The following is a 20770-nucleotide window of genomic DNA, read 5'->3' on the forward strand; positions in this document are numbered from 1 at the left end:
TTACCATCATGCACAAATGTAAAAAGAAATCCTGACTTGCAGCAAATGACGGTACATTACGTTTTAGGGTCCGTAGCACACATCACGTGTGTTACGGTCTTCCACATGTTCCTGTAATAAACAGGAAGTAAAAATTTAAAACCCCTGAAGGAAAACAAACAGCAGCTGACTGACACATTGTGTTTGTGTGTTTATGTGCTGTTTTGACGCAGGCACCTGCCGGAAAATGACCCTGCAGCCATTAACTCCAGTGAACTGTGCAGGCCTGCTGCAGCCCGGCTGCTCGCTGCTGCATCTGGATGGGGAAGTTCTCCTGTTTGGCCAGAAGGGCTGGCCCAAGCGCTCGTGTCCCACAGGAGTATTCGGGGTACGCATCAAACGTGGCGAGCTGAAGTTGAGGCCCATCTCCTTCGGCAATGACTCCTGCTACCTCCCTCCGTTACGCTGTCCGGCCGTCTGCCGCCTCGACCCCTACGACGGCCTTCCAGAGAGTTATCTCATCCACGGTGGCCGCACGCCAAACAATGAGATCTCGTCAAGCTTGTACCTGCTGACCATGGACAGTCGTGGCTGCAATCGCAAGTTAACACTGCGCTGTAAAGAGAAAGAACTGGTGGCAGAAGTGCCGGGAGCCCGATACGGCCACACACTGAGCGTGGTGCAAAGCCGTGGGAAGACGGCCTGCGTGCTGTTCGGGGGTCGGTCCTACATGCCTGCAGGAGAGAGAACCACAGAGAGCTGGAACAGTGTTGTTGACTGCCCTCCTCAGGTGTTCCTGTTCGACCTGGAGTTTGGTTGCTCCTCTGCTCACACTTTGCCCGAGCTCGATGATGGGCAGTCCTTCCATGTGGCCCTTTCCAGAGAAGACTGCGTCTACTTCATCGGAGGTCACTCCCTGACATCTGACTCGCGTCCACCTCGACTGTTTCGCCTGCGCGTTGAGCTTCTGCAGGGCAGCCCCTTGCTGTCCTGTGAGACCCTGGACACCGGTTTATCCATCTCTAGTGCCATCATCACCCGACCGGGTCCCTCTCACAAATACATCATCTTAGGTGGATATCAGTCAGACTCTCAGAAGAGGATGGAGTGCAGCACTGTGATTCTGGATGAGAAAGGGATCCAGTTTGAACCCTTAGAACCACCCAGCTGGATCCCAGATATCATCCATAGCCGTACCTGGTTTGGTGGCAGCACCAAGGAGGGAAGCATCCTGCTGGGTGTACCGACGGAGGGAAGACCATCCCAACAGGACACCCATTACTTCTATAAGGTGAGCTTCCAAACAGAGGGAGAGCGCAAAGAGGACGAAGAAACTCAGGCCTGCAGCCAGGAGTCGACGGATTACGACAACTCCACTCCTCTTGAGGACTCTGAGGAGCTCTACTTTGGTCGTGAGCCGCACGAGCTGGAGGACAGCAGCGAGGGAGAAGAGGATGCTTACAATGAAGATGACGAGGAGGATGAATCACGAACAGGCTACTGGATCAAATGCTGCCTGACCTGTCAGGTGGACAGCAACACGTGGGAGCCGTATTACTCCACCGAGCTCCACCGGCCGGCCATGATCTTCTGTTCCAGAGGGGAAGAAGGACACTGGGTTCATGCCCAGTGCATGGAGCTGTCTGAGACGCTGCTGATCAGACTCTCCGAGGGCAACCAAAAGTACTTCTGCCTGGACCACGGAGGTCTGCCCTACCAGGAGACGACCCCACCTCGACAGCTCATGCCCCTGAAGCGCACCCCGATGAAGGTGAAGGAAAGAAACACACCGCTGAGGCTCAAGATGTCGCCATCCAAGAAAAGCTTTTTCAGACGGCTCTTTGACTGATTTCGATGTGTGCAGATGATCACTGTTAAGGATGCTTTGCATGTTTGGGATGTTTCTTGTTTATATTCAATAAATAAATAATGAAAAAAAACAATCATAATATGCTGACGTGTAATCAATGAGACGCATTTTGCAAATAACTGCAATGTTTCATGTCAGTCAGGTGCATCTTCGTTATTGTGATTTTATGTTGATATAAAAATGCAGGGGTGTGAAAATTGTTTCCAATTTTGATGCTGATCAGTTGTAGAAGTATTCTGTATTTCCTTCCTAACACTTTCCTCAAAGGCCAAGTGGAGCAGAATTGTTTTCACAGTTTCCTTCTATAATAAATTTTCTGATGGCAATAAACAAAACAAATTTCTGTGTCTTCATACCGACTTATTTCTAATGTCTTATGGTACTAATGATTGTATTGTTTAGTCTGTTGGTGCTTCTAGTTTGCATTTTAATCAGATTTTTATCAACAATTTTGTCATCCACTATAGTGAAAAAGTAATTAAATTAACACTTATTCTGACACACTGAACGGATAAATGTACCTGCGCTGATTTTACAAATTAAATAAATTATATTTGATTAATAATGTATATTATACTGAACTGTAGTCAGTTAAATTTGTAATGAGATTAAATATTAAACATTCAAACAAGTCTCTAAAGTTTTTTAAAGGGCTTTCATAAACTTTATATGCGACAACATTTCCTCTGCAGTGTTTGGGTTTTTATTAGCTGTATAACAATTCGTTGTTATTTTATTTCTTTTATTGCAGAACTACTCTAAAAACAAAAAAGCAATTATGTGCTGTCTTCCTGGAGTAAATGCACATGAAGTTTGTGCAACTGAAAAAAAATTTAAAACATTAAACCAGTCAGAGATAAACAAGAAAATCAAGTCAAGATCTTTATTTATTCTTTGTTGGAAACTGAGACAAATAAAGTACAAACCCCTTCCCCCTCCCACAAAAAACAACAAAAGGATGGCAAGTTGTCTGGATCGATTAAAAAAACACAGCAGAAACAGTTCAATACAGTACAGCATTTAAAAACAAATCAAATGTGGAAACAGTAGCAGAACTTTAGTGTGATATCGTACTTGTATGCAAAATAAATCACTAATGAAAGTCTTCTGTCACCTCAGTAAACAGTTTACCTGATATTTAGTGTGTGTGTGTGTGTGTGCGTGTGTGTGTGTGTGTGTGTGGGCACAAAATGAGGAAATACACTGTGAAATGTGAACAAGTGGAATTTTATGAATCATCCATCATCCATTACTTTAGAAATGCAATTCATTACGGCGAGAGAAAAAAAAAAACAACAAAAAACAAAAACAAATATGAGACAAGTTGCAATATAATGCACTGTTGTTGTAGAACTGTGACAACCATCCAACGAAATGTGTATATTTCATAAATGTCATGTGGTTAAACTTGTGTCAGCGGCATAAAATCAAACATTCAATCAAATAAGAAAACAAAATTGCCTGTCACAATTGAAAATGGTCGAGGGTAGAAAAAGACAATATAATCAATCAATCAAACGCATAACGTCGCCAACAAATCAGCTCGCATCAGGTCTTTTCCGGCTCCCCGCTCATCCCTCTCCTCTGTCAATCGTGGCAACGAGGAAATACAAACTGAGAGAAAGAGCCAGGTTATATACAGAATTTAAGAAAAATCCCTGCCTCCTAGAGAGTCCATGGGGTATTAGGCTCTGTAATGGACCATACTGTATTTTTATGATATCAACAAAAAAAGGTCAGTATATGCCTTATTTTATGAGAAGAATTCAAATAAGTATCATCTATCCTCCGCTGTGCAAAAACTAAGAGATAAAAATTGGTTCAAAGTGACCTGGCATCTATTGTGCCCCTCAGGGATCCCACGATAAAGCACTAAAGTAATCTTTTTCAGAGGGCACTCATGAAACAAAGAACATTTGGGTCTCTGTGATTGCATTTTGCTCCAGCTAAAATGATATATTAATACAGTAGCCACAAATGTGGTCTTTTTAACACAATTTCCCTCCATGACTTACAGCGCTTTCCTCTGTTTCCATAAATATCTTCACTGTATAAATTCATAAATGTGTCACATCCTTGCAATACAATAAAATGCGCCATATTTCACAGACGATGAAGATAAAAAAAGCACAAGGGAAAAAAGGCCAACATGAAAAAGAAACCTGCGTGTTACTTTCACAGTATGTGTTCCTGCGCTGCCCTATCTGTGCAGCGTGGAACCGACCGTTAACAAAGCAAGGTGATTCAAAGACAAGTCAGTGTTTCAAACAAGTCACAGAAACATTTTTAAAAAATAGCAGTCACACTATTTACTATTAAATTCAGGCAAAAAATTGGTTATTTAAGAGATTTTTTTGTAATCTCCAACAATAAATGATTAAGTTCACAAAGATAGTTGAATGAGAACAACAAAAGAAAATTTAAAACTTGTCCAGAATCATCCCACAGCTTAATGAAACAAATTCTATTACAATCAATCAATACGCACAAAAAGTAAAAAACATACAAGCACAGAGGCAACTGATTATACACCTCTTCTGAAATCAATTAAATGTCTATCAATCAGTTGTGCTCGAGGTAAAATCAAAAATCAATATCCAAAGACATATCTTCATCATCGGGGATCTCTGCTGGGTCCATGGTAGCTTGTAGAGCTCTGGCAGAGTCCTTGTGAGCCTCCATAAACTTCTGCAGGTACTTGGAGGTGTAGAGCCAGTGGTGCTTCAGCACGTCCTCCAGCTCAAACGCCTTCGACTGACGTGCATTCATCTTCCGGAAACGCCTGAACAGCTTGTTTGCGGACTCGTTCCCCTCGCTGGCCCAGGCTCCTATGGATCCCTCCCTCTCTATGATTTCAGGCACGTGGGCCAGGGTCTTGTGCAGGTAATTGGTTATCTTCCCGTTGTATCTATATTTGAAGGCGGAGGAGAGGAGGTCAGCAAAGCGCTGGGAGTTGAAGCTGTAGCGGCACAGCTGGTCGGGGCATTCTTTGGCCGGACAGGTGGCGCGCCACACAGGCTTCATCTGCAGGTAGAGCCTCATGAGCTCCCTCAGGACCTCCTTCCTCTCCTCGGAGGGCACCAGCTCACATATCACCTCCACAGCCTCCAGGGTCATTAGCCGGCGGGCGTAGTTCCCATTCATCCTCATTACCGGTTTAAGCTTCATCTTCTTCCTCAGCTGTTTATCCAGGGCGGCCCTCCAGCTGCGCCGCTCCTCCCGGCTGGGGTTGGCCTTTTTGTACACCTCCCCAATCTCGTCCTGGAAGATTTTGTAGAACTCGCTGGCGTTGCCGATGTCGCAGTGCAACGCGTCCAGCGTGGGCTGGGTCTCCATGAAGGGCTTGGCGGAGACCCCTTTGACTCGGTCTCGCAGCTCGTCTGCAGACTCGGAGAAGGGGTTGCTTCTCCAGATCTCATATCGTTCTAGGTTCTCCTCGTGATTGCGAGTGATGGAGTGGAGCACCATGTTTTGAGAGGCTTCTGCACGAGTGGAGTCACACAGAGTGCAGACGTACGTGGACCCCGAGGCCTCCAGGCCCTCCATCTCACGCACCATCTTCTCGTCATACCCCGTGCCCCTGAAGTGGAAGCGAATGGAGCGAGGCAGGCCGCCGATGGATAGAATGAGTCTGCTCTCTTTCATTGCATTACGCTCTGCAACTATGGGCCCCAGGAGTGCTGTGAGCGTCTCGTGGTCTGACTCATCCACGAACATCAGGCAGAGGGGCTTGCAGGACAGCTCTGAGTTTGGTTTTGGCTCAGTGAAAATGGTAACCTCCTCCTCCTCCTCGTCTGCGAGGACAGAGACAGACATAACGGTGAAAGAGAAGCGCACCGCCTTCTCGGGAACAACAGGTCCTCCGCCGTGCTTCTCGCTGACATCGCCCATACCATCACAACATTCCTTGATCATGACGCTAAAGCCTGAGGTGCAAGCGCTGTCTTCCATCCCACTCTCTCTCAGCCCGTCCATGATGTCCTCCTCCAGATCCTTTAACGCCGACACCAGTGCCACATCATAGCGAAAGCGCCGAGTGATTGTGTCAGCCGGGGAGTCATCCACCGAGGAAGCCCATCCAGAGAGCCCGTTAATAATGCCGACGTTGCAAGATGCAGACACATTCTTGAGAGCCGGCTGCCATTCAAACTGGTGAAAGCCGGGGAGAAGCTCCTTCTCTGCGGTTCGGAGGCTGTGCAGCGGCTGAAAGATCTGGCGACCACTTGTGGCTTTGACAGTCCGGTACATCTTGTGATACTGGCTGCAGCTCAGGAACGTGTTGACCCGAATGGCCAAGCACACAGCGGGATTCAACCCGAAGCCTCTGCCTGCGGAGAGAGAAAATGAAAGGGGAGAAAGTTTCAGCTCAGAGACAGAAAGAGGCAAAAATAAAAACATAAAAAAGAAAGCAAGAGGGGAAGGGATTGATACACGAAGAGAATTATTTAACACCAAACCCGTGGAAGCCCATTTCTAATGCTTTGAAAGGAAGTGCAGTATCTAACATTTCCTCATTTGATATCCCACATTTAGAGTAATTTCCACTATGAGACAGAAAGAATCGCAAATTTAACACCCAAATGTGAATGTATCATTGTCAAAAGCCCACAAGCTGATGATTACGAAATCCAATATTTCCTAATTTCCAAATGTTATAAGGGGACAGAGGGTGAATCAGTGAAGCTGGCAAAAGTGATGTATTGGCTACAGATGAAAACAGACACCAGCTGGCTTCTATTCCCCAGAGAGGAGGATGGTGCTGTCTGTGTAATTTGCAGATACAAGAGCTGCTGATGTTGTTTTGATTCTAACAGCCCCTTCACAAGAGTTGTTATTCTGCATTAAAGGGAGTGTGAGAATGAGAGATTGACAGACAAGACGAGTGAGAGTGGGAGAGAGTCGGGGAGGGGTTGGGCGTGTAGCAGCAGCGGTTCAATAGGCAGAGATGGACAATAATGAAATGCTTTTCAATCAAAATCACACAAAACTTTCTTCTCTCTGCTCAATAGTGAACTTTTCAACTCATTGTTATTTGTGAGATGACTGTATTCCTCAGAGGTAGGTGGAAATATTAATGAGCAAACACTATCATCATCATCATTTGTTTGCGTCCCTCTTTCTCGGCTGCGAAGGCCCGTGTTGACTGAACAAAAAGCCCCGTAATAGCCTCTTACCTTGCATCATGGCCTCCAGCTCGTCCGCCTGCCGGTGCTCGTTCAGAGATCTCATTGCGAGCAGGAAGAGCGTCAAACACACAGACTTCAGGTCGCCGCCTTCCTCTTTGTCTGCAAACGACTTCACCTGGAGCTTCAGGTCCTTCAGCCGATGCTTCTGGGCGCGGCGGGTCAGCGAGAGCAAGTGCTGGCGGGGTCTTCCCCCTTTACCTGCTGTCACGTTGTTGTCAACTTCCGGTGAACTCTCCTTTGCACATTCCCCGACGTCATGGCTCCGACAGTGAGCTTTAAACGAGTCTAGCCTTACCTGCTCACCACAGCCGTCCCTGGGGCAGAGCAGAGGCAGGGAATACAGGGCTGATAAAAAGGTTTTGGCAGGCGGGGTGAGATCATCAGGGGCGCAGGGCAAGTTGCAGGCGGGGCAGTGACGTCCCAGAACGTGGGTCAATTTTATAATACAGTGGCGGCAGAAGAGGTGCCCGCAGGGAGACTGAACCGGGTCAGAGAGCAGGTGGTCGCACACCAGGCAGATGAAGGAAACGGTGAAGTCCACGGGGAGCTTCTCAGAGATCAGCTTGGTGCTCAGGTGGTCTTTCTGGCAGCGCGTGATGTTCCTCACCCACTGCTCTCTCTGGACGCTGGGTTTCCTCCAGACCCTCACCGCAGAATTGAGACTTTCTCCGAACGGTCTCAGAGTTCTCTTCTCGCTAACAACGATGCTCTCACCGTAGTCCCGCCTGGTCTTCTTCGCCAGGCTCTGGGCCCGAGGGACGGCTTTCCTCTTCTTCCTCCGTGTCCTCTGGAATGAAGGTTTCCGGGGAGAGCAGAGGTAGCAGGGGGAAGAGTGGGGTTTCCACTCAGGGACTTTAGTTTTGGTGAAGCTGCAGACGCCGCCGCCTCGTATGGCCGCCTTCCAGCAGTGATGGCAGAAGGACAGGGGGTGCACAGACTCTGCGTCCCCTGTCACGTCCACTTTGAAGACTTTAAGGATGACATCTGGCCATTGTTTGAACTTGCAGCCCATTTTACGCAGGGCAAATTTGGTTACTTCATCCAGATCTCCATGAACGTCATGCACCGGTCCTTTGATTTTCCACAGGGTCGATCCGCAGAGACGGCACAAGCTCCTTCACAGAGGACAAAAAATAATGTTGTCAAATACTTAGAGAGAAATATAACAAACCATCATTTATATAGTAAAGGGAATTCTGATTACCTGAGGTGGTTCATGTGGGTGTCCATTTCCTGCAGCTTGATATCTACTCTCCTTCCAGGGCCCTCCACATTTTCCTTGCTTTTTCCCCCCAGGCACAGTTTCATAACGTTCCCCGGACCCACACCATCATTTAGGTCTATATTTAGAGCTGCAGGAGTCGACGTCCCCAATGAGGATCCCTTCTCAGGCTGTGTCTCGCCGGGCAAAGGGGCCTTCTCCATAGACTTCACCCTGAACAGTTTAAACTTCCACAGAGAGAACTGCGAGTGGGGATGGTGGAGTTCAGCCGGCATGGTGGATCTGGGACCATCTGTCTCTCGGCTTAATGCCGCCATGACGTGACTTAGAGCTTAGACCCTGGAGAGGAGAGGAGAGGAGAGGAAAGGTGAGAAGAGGAAAGGAGAAGAGAGGAGAGTTTCATTTGATGCGCCGCAAAAGTATGAAAATAATGTCAGCTGTCCATGACACAGAGAAAAGATTTGAAGGTTCAAATCCTCGTGGGGAATTTGAACCTTGTGGCTTCTCAATGTTGAGCCTGTGACACAATCTAAAAGCTTCAGTTGATTCCTGTTGAATTTATACACCCTGAAATACCCTGAAATCCCCCTGAACAGAGAGCACAGAGCCTTGACCTAGACTGCTGTATTATACCGTAAGTGGCATTTAGATCTTGTGTAAAATGCATGAGACAAGCACTGGGGGATCGATACAACACCAAAATCTTCATTTCTCTCATCTTCAAACCCATCACTCAGGGAGCCATTGTGACTTTTTTCCTTTGACACAGCAAGTTTGCTAAATGGGCAACCTTATCGCTGCAAGGCTGTCAATCATTTATATTAGTCATTTTCTTGGCTGCAGAGCGAATTGGAGCCCTGGGAGTCTCCAACTGGCATTTTAAATGCGAGGAAAAATCGGAGTCGCAGCAAACTTATTTCATAATACATAGATATTGACCAAACGGGAGGGAAAAGAAAACAAGAAACCATCATATTGAATAAACATCATAAAGACTTATTCCAAACACAAAACTGTTCAGTTTAGAAGTCGTATTTCAGCAGCCAAGTACTCTCATGATATGGCACAGGTAAGATCAATGATACTGCTGCACTGACCTTATTTCATCTCCTCCCATGCTATCTAGGCTCCATTACCAGATCTGACAATATAGCAGTCAAACAGTCTCAGAAACGATTTCATCCATTTTCGAGTCTTACCATTGCGCACACCTATAGCACACACACTGGAGAATCTTCCGTCTATCCGTCTTTCAGAGTTCACACTACTTTTTTCTCCCTCGGAGGCTTGAATCTGTCAGTCTCTCCCATCTCCTGGCTCTCTGCGTACTTCACATACTGAACTCTCCTTTCAGACAAACAGCTGAGTCTGTGTGCATGTGTGTCAGCTGGGCTCTTACCTTGTTTTTCAGTCTCAGCTGGCATCAGTTCCCTTGGGGCCCCTCTCTGCATGGGAGCACAAGGGAAGCCCTGGAGCCAGACCCTGCACACCACATATACTGTATTTGTGTTGCCGCTTGGAGCTTCTGTTACCAGGAGCTGAGGCTCCATACAGTGGGATTGGTCCTGCATGCCTCGTTGTGCCCTGCATTTATACCCTTCCTTTGATGGAATCCCAACAGTCAACTCCTGCCACCTGATACAGGCAGCTGAAAAAAAGAAAACAAGGTCAACCCCAAAGCACAGTTGCGAACATGTGCATGTACAGAATCCAACAGCAAACCCCAGACAAACAACTTTTTCACCACAACACTCTGATCCTCAGCTGGAAACACTTACATGCCGTCTTTATCTCCCCTGTCTGCAGGCTTGTCTCATCCAGATGGCTGAATAATGATGAAAAATAAAAAGAAATAAAAAAAATATCAATGATTAAAAACTTATTTTTTTAAATTATGTGTGATTTTAAGGGCCAAAATAAACGATCAAATAAAAAATAATAGATATCTCAGTGATAATAATGACCCTTTTTGTTATTTTTAGGGCCTCTAATTAGTTTTTTGCTTTTCCCTTTTTCAGTGTTTGTGACTGATGCATCAGCGGTTCAGGTGGTAGCTGCTGTGAATCAAAATCTCAAAGCAGCAACAAAAGTGACTCATATTAGGGTGAATATCAAACAGTGTGTGTGTGCAGCGTGAGCGTACGCTTGGCAGTTACTATTCTGATAAATTAGTTTTCAAAGCAACATAAGCAACGTTCAGAGGTGGGAAAGAGGCTGCATAGGCACAAATCAGAAAAAATACTGTCTAGTGGAATAATCAAATGGCTTTTCTTTGCAGAGAGCTGCATTGTATTGGATGTTTGTGTTGCTGCTGTTTTGTACTTGTTTTTATCAGGAGTTCATTTTTCTATAGAACTTCGGCGCGAAAGCAGCTCGTTTCATTCATCGCTTCAAACAGCTCTCTCTCCCTGTCGCCATTTAGAATGAGTTTTAATTAGACAGCATCATTTGATGTAATGTCTCAGCAGGTACGGGGAGTATTTGCCCAAGATCATTCTTGTTTGTAATTATCCAGGGGATTAATCTAGTGTATTCACCACAGGAGCCTGTTGCTGTTGCATTGGATTTGCCAGCCAAGTCATTAGATACACCGTCAGTGGGCACCAAATAACAGTTGGGTCTCTCCCACTCTTGTCAGCTTAACAGGGGAGCAGGAGGAATACTGGCAGGCTTTGCAGCTTATATTTGGTGCATATGGCCAACTGTGACCTCAGACAACAGTCGCAGTATTTTTGTTTGTTTGTCTCCTTCTTTCTTTTACAAGCACACCTATTCACAGGAAATGCTGAAGAGCAAATACGCAGCCAAGCTCGAGACAAAAAAAAAAAAGAAGAAGAAGAAAAAAAACAGTGCTGTTTTCTCGGGCCTGCTCAAATCCATCAGACACAGCTGAGAGATCTGAAGTGCACAATGTTTGATTCATTGCATATCCAAGAACAAGCAAATGATGGATTGTTGCAAGATGTTCCCAGCCTATTTATAGTTGATATTTAGATTTATGATGGCCAAGTAGCCACATGTTTCCAAGGTAAACGCCACACCTAGCTCCGTGGCAGACAGGGACAGAGCTGCAGATGTCTGCCTGACAAACAAGCAGTGACCCTCTGAGACCCTCATCTCTCTACGCCTGCTAATTGACTTGTTATTGATCAACTCAAAGACAGTCTGATTTATGGGGAAGAGGACTTGCGGAGACAGCCACCTGGCATGGAGCGGAGTGTTATGAATGTGAGGAGCGGACCCTGGGGGACTAGAGGCTGTAGTTTAGGAGGACGTACAGGAGTTTGCAATGCACCACTGAACTGACACCTTGCACTGGGAGGGAGAGGGTTTTTTCTTTCTCTCTCTCTAATATGATAAATCCAAACAACATGAGTGAGCAATGTATATACCAGCGTGATGCAGGTGTGTGCAGTGGGAATGTGGTTGGGCCGGTACATGTGTTTGTGAGACGGGGCGGTGGGGAGAAAACAAGGATGGGAAGGGCTCTGTGATTTTGGTGTGCAGGTTTATGCCGAGGAACGGGACCAAATAAATATAAAGAAGTACCGCTAATCCATCCTTGAGCAACTTCAGAGTCATTACTTTGGGATCTGTGTGTGCAGAACAAAGAGACAGAGAACAAGGACACGGGAACAAGAGGGACGGTGCACCAGGTGAAAGACAGAGAAGGGGGGATATAGTAGTGATCTTGTGTAAAGGAGTTGCACAGGATAACAGGCTTAGCTCAGAATGGAGAACACAAAAGGGCTTAAAGCTGATTGCAGGCTGTGACAAGGAAAGGGGGAAAGAGATCAAGCCTTCCAGGCAGAACTATGTAAGCCAAAGGTCCAAAAAAGATCTCCTGACAGCTCGAGTCACATAGCAGCTTAAGGAAAAGTGTCAATAGCAGAAATGGACAAAGAATGAATTCCGCAGCAGCACTGGTATCTTCCTCGCAGGGAATAAAATGTCAGCGATGTCCGCACTTGAATAGACCAACCAAAATTGCTGCATGATATTTCAAAATGTCATGAAGAGTGTGGGCATCTTTGTGATTGTATTCAGGGTAAAGGGGGCATTTCGCTCTCATATTTCCACTGTGTGTTATGCAATATATTGAGCATTTGGTATGCAAATTTTTAATTGAAATTTCACAGCACGTTCAGCAACTTCTTCGGCTTCTCCCCGCCAATTCTCTGCGAGTCGCCTCCCACTGTCCACCTCTTCCATCCCTCATTCGGAGACATGATTTGGTAGATTAATACTCAAAGAGGAAGACTTCAGTGCGGAGCTATTCGTCAAAGCTACCTGCCAGAACAAACCCCTTACCCCACCACTCAAATCCCCCCTCATTCATCTCCCCCCGTCTCCGGCGCTCAATGTCTTGTTTCCCTTCGTCTCGCCCCTCTCCTTCCTCTGGTTTTGTTAATAATCAAATATGCGATTATTCCAATGAGCTGATTAATTGCTTCTCCCTCCCTCCGTAGCACAGGTTAGGGTTCCTGCAATCACACGGTGACAGCCAGTTGAGTGATGCCGTCTCGAGGCCTCGCGTGACCCTGTATGATGCAGCTGCATTTGTTGTCAGCTCATCCTGACTGATGGAGCTTTAACAGAGAGCAGAGAGACACCACAACATCACAGCTTCTACAAATAACATCCCCCACAAGCTGCTGACAGCCTGACACCACAATATCTTCCATGTCCAGCTCTCCAAATATTCATTTTATTGGATAGTCTAGTCTTGGGACCATATTAGTTCATTCTGAGTCTTGCATTATAACTTTCCCTGAGGCACTGCAGAGTTATTTTGGTTTTGGACCAGCTCCATTCATCTTTTCTGTTCTGATGGGCTAGACAGTGCGGGCAACTTAAGCCTCTGCAACTGTTAGTGCTCATTTTAAGAACCTTTTTTTTCCCTTTAAATATATAAAAATAAAATAAATACAAGCTAATCCTATTACAATAGCAAGATAGGCTACATAAAGGTCAATATCATGCAGAGATTGTTGTGTGAATAAGTGAATTTTCCAGCTGGAAACGGTTATACACACCTTCCAAGCTAGTCGATTAGACAACTGTAATTCCTTGCTCTCTGACATTGGTAGAAAAAAATATAATAATAATAAAAAAAATCCATCTTTTGCCTCCAGCTGATCCAAAACTCAGCAGGCAGGATTTTTGATTCTCACTTGGATGTTTGACCACATCTCACCGATGCTGGGCTCACCATACTGGCCAACTGTTACCTTCAGAATGTATTTGAAATAATAATTGATTATTTCCAAAGCTGTGAGAGGGCTTTGTATTTATTTATGAGATGTTTTATTGCCCCTCGCTGCTCCAATAACATCCTCAGGTGCGTCATTCCATGTTGTTCCAAGGTCCAGATTGATGCGCAAAGGTGATAGAAAATTTACAGTCAGACTCTGGAATGACCTGCCCGAGGAGATCAGGGCTGCTGTCTTATCTCTGAAATCACTTTTATAAAGCTGCTTTTAAAAAATGACTTTTCTGTGATTTTATTTGAGGATATTTTACCATGTTTTGCCATCTTTTAGCCCCACTCTGATCATTGATTACACTATAAAAACTCATCTCCATCTATCAAAATTAGATATTTAGATGTTGTTTTAGAATAATACATTTATGCATTAAATGGCTTAGATGTGCAGCTTTTACTGCGTTTCTTCCTCTTAGAAGGTGCAAATCTATGAAGTTGCGACCTCCCTCTGTCCACCTAACACACCTCAAGCACACCAGCTCACCTGCTCAAACACTACAAACCCTGTAACTTAACTATCCATCCATCCATCATCTATACACCGCTTAATCCTCACTAGGGTCATGGGGGGCTGGAGTCTATCCCAGCCGACTTAGGGCGAAGGCAGGGGACACCCTGGACAGGTCACCAGTCTATCACAGGGCTACACTTAGAGACAGACAACCAAGCACACTCACATTCATACCTATGGACAATTTAGAATCACCAATTAACCTCAACATGTGTTTGGACTGTGTGGGAGGAAGCCGGAGAACCTGGAGAGAACCCACTCTGCACGGGGAGAACATGGAAACTCTACGCAGGTGTCCCCACCGGGACGCGAACCGGCAACCTTCTTGCTGCGAGGCAACAGTGCTACCAACTGCGCCACCCTGCAGCCTGTAACTTAACTGTACATGCTCAAAACGGGAAAAGAATTCTGTAAAAGATGACAGTGGTATGGAAAGCTCCATGCTACAAGTTAAACGCATTGACTCCTTTCGTTTGTTACCCCAGAGGTCTGCACTGGTCACTGGTACACTGCAGTTTTCTATGGTGTTGACTTCTTATTTTTGCTCATTATATGTTGTCCAGAATATTACAAAACACCAAATGGAAACGTTAACATGGTAAGAACCAAAAAACAACAACTTGATTTTAACCAGTGGGGGTCTTTAATGGCTTTTAGTTCATTTCATTCTGTGTCTTGTAATGTGATTTGTTTCATTATGAAGCCCTACGCAACGGCTTTGAAAGATGCTCTATCAATAAAGTTTATTATCGTTATTATCATTAGTGTTGTTGTTATTGTTATTACATGGCAGGATTGTGCCGGAGTACAGCCTTCTGAGACGCGAGAGCCACATCTGAGCAGACAATCCAGATGGATGTTGATCCACTCGCAGTAAACCAAAAGAAATTAAACCCTAAGCCGGATTCAGGAGCAATAGAGTAGAATGGGGAATCAGGACCAGTGTCTTTAATCAAAATAACAATGCTCTTTAATTCTGTGGTAATTAAATGTAGATTTCCCTGATTGAAGAGCAGTCCTCTTGAAGCCAGGGGACCTCCAGTCACGTAAACATCTACTCGCTGAAGTTGTCTCGTGTTTAACCGTGTATTAGTTCTCTTTTCCCAAACTGTCTGGTGCAGCTTTACACAGAAGGTCTGTCAGCTGAGGGATAGCATTTCGCAAACAAACATCTCGAGATTTCCCACGTTCAGCATCCTTGAAGGGTGGATTTTTTTGGGCAAATTGTTCAACACCTTTATAAGCGGGTTACATCCTCGCCATTTTTAAATGAAACCAGAGCAATAGTGAAATCTCAGCACTAAATTTCGCACTATTTGTCTCCTGACTGGTCATTCTCCCCGTTTCTCTTCCTCTCTCCCTCCCTCAGTCACCTTCCATCAATGTAATGAGCAAATCATGGCCACTAGGGAGAGATGTAGAGAGAAAAATTGGTCCCATTATGTGTCAAGCTGTGTGAAAAGAGCAGCGCTGTTGTCTGTCAACTCTAACCCCCCCTCAACTGTCCCTGGTCTTAACTTCCCACCAAACACAAAGAGGTCTTTTCCCACACGTAGATCTGCTTATTATTTCCCCGTCTTTTAACTAAAAAGTCCATTATAGGAAATGCCAGGACAGCCATGCCCTTTTCTGTGCCAGAGCTCAGACAAGGGAACAATGGACACAGTAACACGCGCTGATTCAGGCCTGATTTAGAGTGACTGGTCTTAAACCTGACTTATACACTACAGTAATTATAGGAGGCGAAGGGAGGGGCTGCTGAGGATGCTGTGGATAGGTGGTGGGGGCCTGTGCTCGGAGAGGTTGTTGTCATTTGGCAGCCGGTCCAGTTGGAGAGAGAAATGACTATTAGAGCCAGAGCCTGGGTGGTGGAACATTTATCAACCAGTCATCGCAATGATTCACATGATCCAGCGGGGAACCATTATTTTACAGTCCAGTCTCTCAAGGCAACCTGCTGGTGGAGAGGATGATGATAGCTACGGGCTTCATGAGCACAGGAACAGACATTTACAGTAATTGTTTGAGAACACCAGTTTGGAAATCTTTGGTTTTTTTTTCTCTCACAGAATCATGTATAGTCTGCGGATTGGACTTTCACCGAGAAAGAATGGAGCCCAACTCTGGGGCATATGGCGTTTGTTCACTGTAGCAGAACACAGAGATGCCTCAGGAAGGGACTGACAAACATGCGGTCCCTGTAGTTGGAGGGGGAGCGTAACTAGCACTGAATACATAAAGATCACAAATAAATAGACCATCCACCTGCTCAGCGACTGCTCTGGGACCTGCTAGATCTGAAGGTATTGATACAGTTTTGCATTCGCCGTCCTGCCTGTACAAGCAAGCATAACAGTCTCTGCATAAGCAAATAAATTCCTAACTGAATAGGGAATAAGGGGAAAGAGGCAAGGGAGACCTGTGATAGCCTTCTCATAATAATGATGATAAAAATGCCATTCTTCTATTCATTCTCCCCTCACTTTCCCTTTACCAACTTTCCCTTTGGGCTCCTGCGGGAGGCACATCATTCTAATATACACAGGTTTTTTCATCCCTTTTTTTTTTTTTTTTTGTGAGAGACCTGCAGGAGAGACAGGGAGAGCGAGAGCGATGGGGACTGTTTATTTAGTCAGATGGTCTAACGTGTGTGGAATACATTTTGAGCTGAAGAGGAAGGCTGTCTACACAGTGGCAGTTGGCAGCAGTAAGTGAGTGAATGATGCTGTCTGGGAAGTTACTCCCTCGTTCGCTCGTTTGCTATTTCCCAGAGAATTAACAAGAAAGTCATACTTACCTGCGGTGACATAAATTGACAGTTTAGACGCTTTATGAATCATCCTCATTACTGATCGGCAGAGTGTACCGTGAAGGACAATGACACATAAGTTGTTGTATATTTAGCAGCAAGACTAAAACTCCGCAGCAGCTCGGGGAGGCTGTATTTGGTGCACAACAATATTTCGAGGTAAATGACAACATTGGTATGCATGTTTTTTTTTAGCTTCAAGGTACCAGAAATTTAATGCTACAGATAGAACTGTCATAGCATGCTTTACAAATATTAATCAAAGAATTGGAGGACTACAAATTTGACAGGCTCATAGCAGTAGATAAAAAGCCAGAAAATGACCAAAGATGCTTCAATTCATGACCTTCCATCCACTAGTTAGACAGACGGAAGCTGTTATTTAAATTATAACACCAATCGATCGAGTGTTTCTTGGTAAACTTCCGACATCACTCGAGAAAAAGTCAAAGCATCACTAATCCCGTGATCTATGACCGTCTGCACAAAATGTCATCGGAAACCAATACTTTGATCGTTTCGAGAGAGCAACTAAGAGGCCGACTGGAATCCTTAGTGCTACATCATTACCCTGTTTACAGTTAATGTGCACGCTATGAGAACGTTATTTCCCCCATGTGAGGACGCCAAATTGTGCATAAAATTTGCTCTTAGAATTTAAATAAAGGTGACATCGTACAGTAGGTACAAACACTAAGTCACACTGAGCGTTTGTAAAATTCTTCTCCCAACACAGCCGCGACCAAATTCCCAGCATTTCTTCCCCTCGCTTCACCTCGTCATGCCATTCACTCACTGTCAAAGCGAAAGAGGTGTGTGTAGAACAAGTAGAGCAGAGCCCCATTATCGTAAATAGGCCAATAAGTAACTTCACACAACCCCAAAGCAAGCACACTCTATATGCTAAGCAGAAACACACTGTTAAAGAAACTGGCGCCAAGTGATTATTTTTATAATTTAATTTCCTTGGTCACACAGAGATAAGAGAAGGGAGAGTCTACAGTTGGCCAGGGATGAATAGAGTGATGAGAATGCGACTACAGCTTCATTGTGTGGACTGAGATGTCCAAGACGACACCACTTGTGAACAAGGGTAGCGGCGCGCAGATACGATTCACAAACCTGAACTCAAAATAGAGTGTGCAGAGTGTTGTACGATGCAAAAACCACCGGCGCTGAGAAATCCAGCGAATGAACATAAGTGCAGAATAATCAAGAAACTCTTTTTTTTCCCCCCCCTGATCTGAGCTTTGTCTGTTTGTCTTCTCAGTTCTGCTAAACAAATGTAATCAACAGGGTGGTCCGGGTGGGATGTCAGTCACAAAGAGCAACAGCTCATTGCAGATTCTACAGGCAGGATGAACTGAGTCCCTGCAAGAAAAAAAATGACTGAAGGACACAAGGTGTACTCTCTCCACATCCTCATGAACCCTGTCTCCCTCCCTCCCTCCCTCTCCCTGTCTGCTATTTCTTCTTCTTCTTTTTTTAAAGATATTGTAAGACTGCAGACATCAAATTTCCTGACTTTTCCATTTTCAAAGAGGAGCCACTTATACTGATGACAATGCAGCAGAGGGCACAATACTGCAGTGGTCAAACTCTGATTTTTGACTGCATCAGAACATTCGGGGCAGCAGAAAGGTGGCTGTGAGGGATGTGGAGGGGAAAGAAAAAAAAAAGAGAAAGGTACAAAGTTCATCACAATCTGACACTACATGAAGCGGTGCGGAATATAGGGACAGTGTGAAACTATTTTGTGACATCTCAAATCCTCTCTCCCCCTTTGTTCTCGTCTCCTCTGATCTCAATGTCTGTTTCTCTCCTGCTGTCTTGTCTTTCTGCGTATTTCCTCAGTGTCTTCACTTTGAACCCAACAGCATTAACCTGTCAGGAAAGTTACAAATGTTCTGAGTGAATTATGTAAACCACAGAGAAATAAAACTGCAAAAAGCACGGAGTTCTCGCTTTATTTCATAATTCATCATCCTCCCAGATCGAGCCAAATAAAACTTGACTTATTAAGTAGTCCGGCACATTCTGACTCAAAATCCTCTGAAATAAGCTCGAGAATATTAATCACACTTTGTCTACCTCACAAATAAAAATCAAACACGTACACAAACACACACACACACACATATGCATACATGCACAGACTTTTTCTGATATCATTACTCATCAAATGAAAGCAGTGTCTCCCCCTGTTTCACCATATTTCACTGCAAGAGGCCGAGCGATGGATGTTACACCAGCGCCACCAAAAGGCCGAAGAGAAAACAGCCTTTTTTGGCTCCTCTTCCTCTATTTCTCATCCCCTCCAAAATACAAACTTACAGCTCCGAAAATCAGATTAAGAATGCTTCGCCTTGGCACCCGCAACTTTATTTATTTATCTCAATAAACACACCCACAGACACACGGAAGCAACGGAGAAACACACTCTTTATGCTGGAGGATGGCGTAGTGGCAGTGCGGCATAATTAGTAGGACATGGTTGTATAATTGGTCTCTAATTGATATGAAGAGCGGTGGTTTAGCCCAGGTTGTGTTCTACACATGCTGCCAGCCACAGGCAGGAAACACTCAATCTTGGTGCCATCTTCTGATTGATGTCTCTGTAGCGAATGCCCTTCAACAATCAGCACCCGCAATCTCTCTGTGTCTATCAGGCCACCTGTCTATCTGTGTGTAACATCTTCCACCATTCATCTGTCATTTCTTCCTTTGTGCCTAACTGTCTCGCTATCTCTTTCTTTCTATCTCCATATTGATTTGGCCTGACTTCCTCTGAAGGCATTCTCAACCTTTGGTCGGCTTCTTTCAGGGAGGTGAAAGAGCAGCATTTGTGGTGGTGGAAGGTGACAAGGGGAGGGTTTGTTTATGAGACACTGGCAGCTATAAAAGACCGGTGGTGCTTTCAAGGGGCCCAGACAGCGTCTACTGAAGGAAATAAAAGCAACATCAGATGAAAAAGAAATCAATTTTTAAAGTACCTTTATTTACAAAGGGAAGTGGGTTACCTGCCATCTCAGTTTAGCAAATTAGTTTTGAAGAAGTTTTTCTCAAAAAGAAAAAAAAAAGAAAAAATGGCTGGACTGATATAACTGCTGAGAGGCCCAGCTGGACACAAGAGGTCACAGTCAGCTGAACGAATCTGAAGTTTGAACGGGGCAGCTCTTTCTGTTCATGGATCGCATGCTGATGCAACACGACCTTCAAGGACATTCCCCTCATTTACACAGCAATTAAGCACTACCCTGTTGGTAAATTGAAAAAGAGACAAAAATCCTCTGTGGATTTAATAACAAACTCATTACCAGGGCCCAACAGGGCGGAACTGCCTTTTAATTAGAGCAACACCTGATTAACGCCCAATTAACAGAGCCAGAGCCACTTAATTCTCCCCCACTTCGGCAGGTTGAGAACATAAACATAAGCAGACCAGCATCTGAGTGCTTTCTGTCCTCCTGGGAAGGTGTGGGAGAAAAGTAAATAACGACTTTGGAGGCGGTCTGTTGTCTGCTGGTCCAAATGTTCAGAAGAACCGGGGACTGTATGGTGTGAGTGCATGAGGTAAGTGTTTGATAAAGGAGACAGATGTAGGACTGGCTGGCAAGAACTCTGCTTCACTACGCACGCAAGTCCTGGTGGGCCGGCGGGCAGCCGTCCAAACAGTGAACCATCGTGTTCAGCCACAAAATATGGGCTCTTGCTGTTCCTTTCTTAGATTAGCTCTTTTTTTTTTTTTTAACCTTTTCAAGGATGACAACTTTTTAGGCTTTTGGTAGAAGGCTGTTTAGTCAGGATCAAGTGTAAAGTCTGGACAGCTGACTGCACAACAGGATGTTTGGTTTTAGTGAACAAGGCAAGGCGATTAATGAGTGGGTGTATCCAAACCTTAAACTATTTGTAGCAACCTAATGACTG

General features: G+C 45.0%; 2 protein-coding genes across 2 annotated transcripts; one reads left to right on the forward strand and one right to left on the reverse strand.

Moving 5' to 3' along the window:
* The first annotated feature begins 226 nt into the window (after nucleotides 1-226).
* rag2 (recombination activating gene 2) lies at nucleotides 227-2135 on the forward strand. Its single transcript, XM_008275862.1, has one exon. The coding sequence runs from the start codon at nucleotides 227-229 to the stop codon at nucleotides 1826-1828; it is 1602 nt and encodes a 533-aa protein (XP_008274084.1). The 3' UTR covers nucleotides 1829-2135.
* A 2297-nt stretch (nucleotides 2136-4432) lies between these two features.
* rag1 (recombination activating 1) lies at nucleotides 4433-8574 on the reverse strand. Its single transcript, XM_008275863.1, has 3 exons — nucleotides 8240-8574; nucleotides 7024-8150; nucleotides 4433-6177 (listed from the first exon to the last, which is right to left on the reverse strand). Exons 1-3 carry the CDS (start codon nucleotides 8572-8574, stop codon nucleotides 4433-4435), a joined length of 3207 nt encoding a protein of 1068 aa, XP_008274085.1.
* Nucleotides 8575-20770: the final 12196 nt, after the last annotated feature.

Source organism: Stegastes partitus, unplaced genomic scaffold (assembly GCF_000690725.1).
Source record: "Stegastes partitus isolate 25-593 unplaced genomic scaffold, Stegastes_partitus-1.0.2 Scaffold60, whole genome shotgun sequence".
Taxonomy (NCBI): domain Eukaryota; kingdom Metazoa; phylum Chordata; class Actinopteri; family Pomacentridae; genus Stegastes; species Stegastes partitus.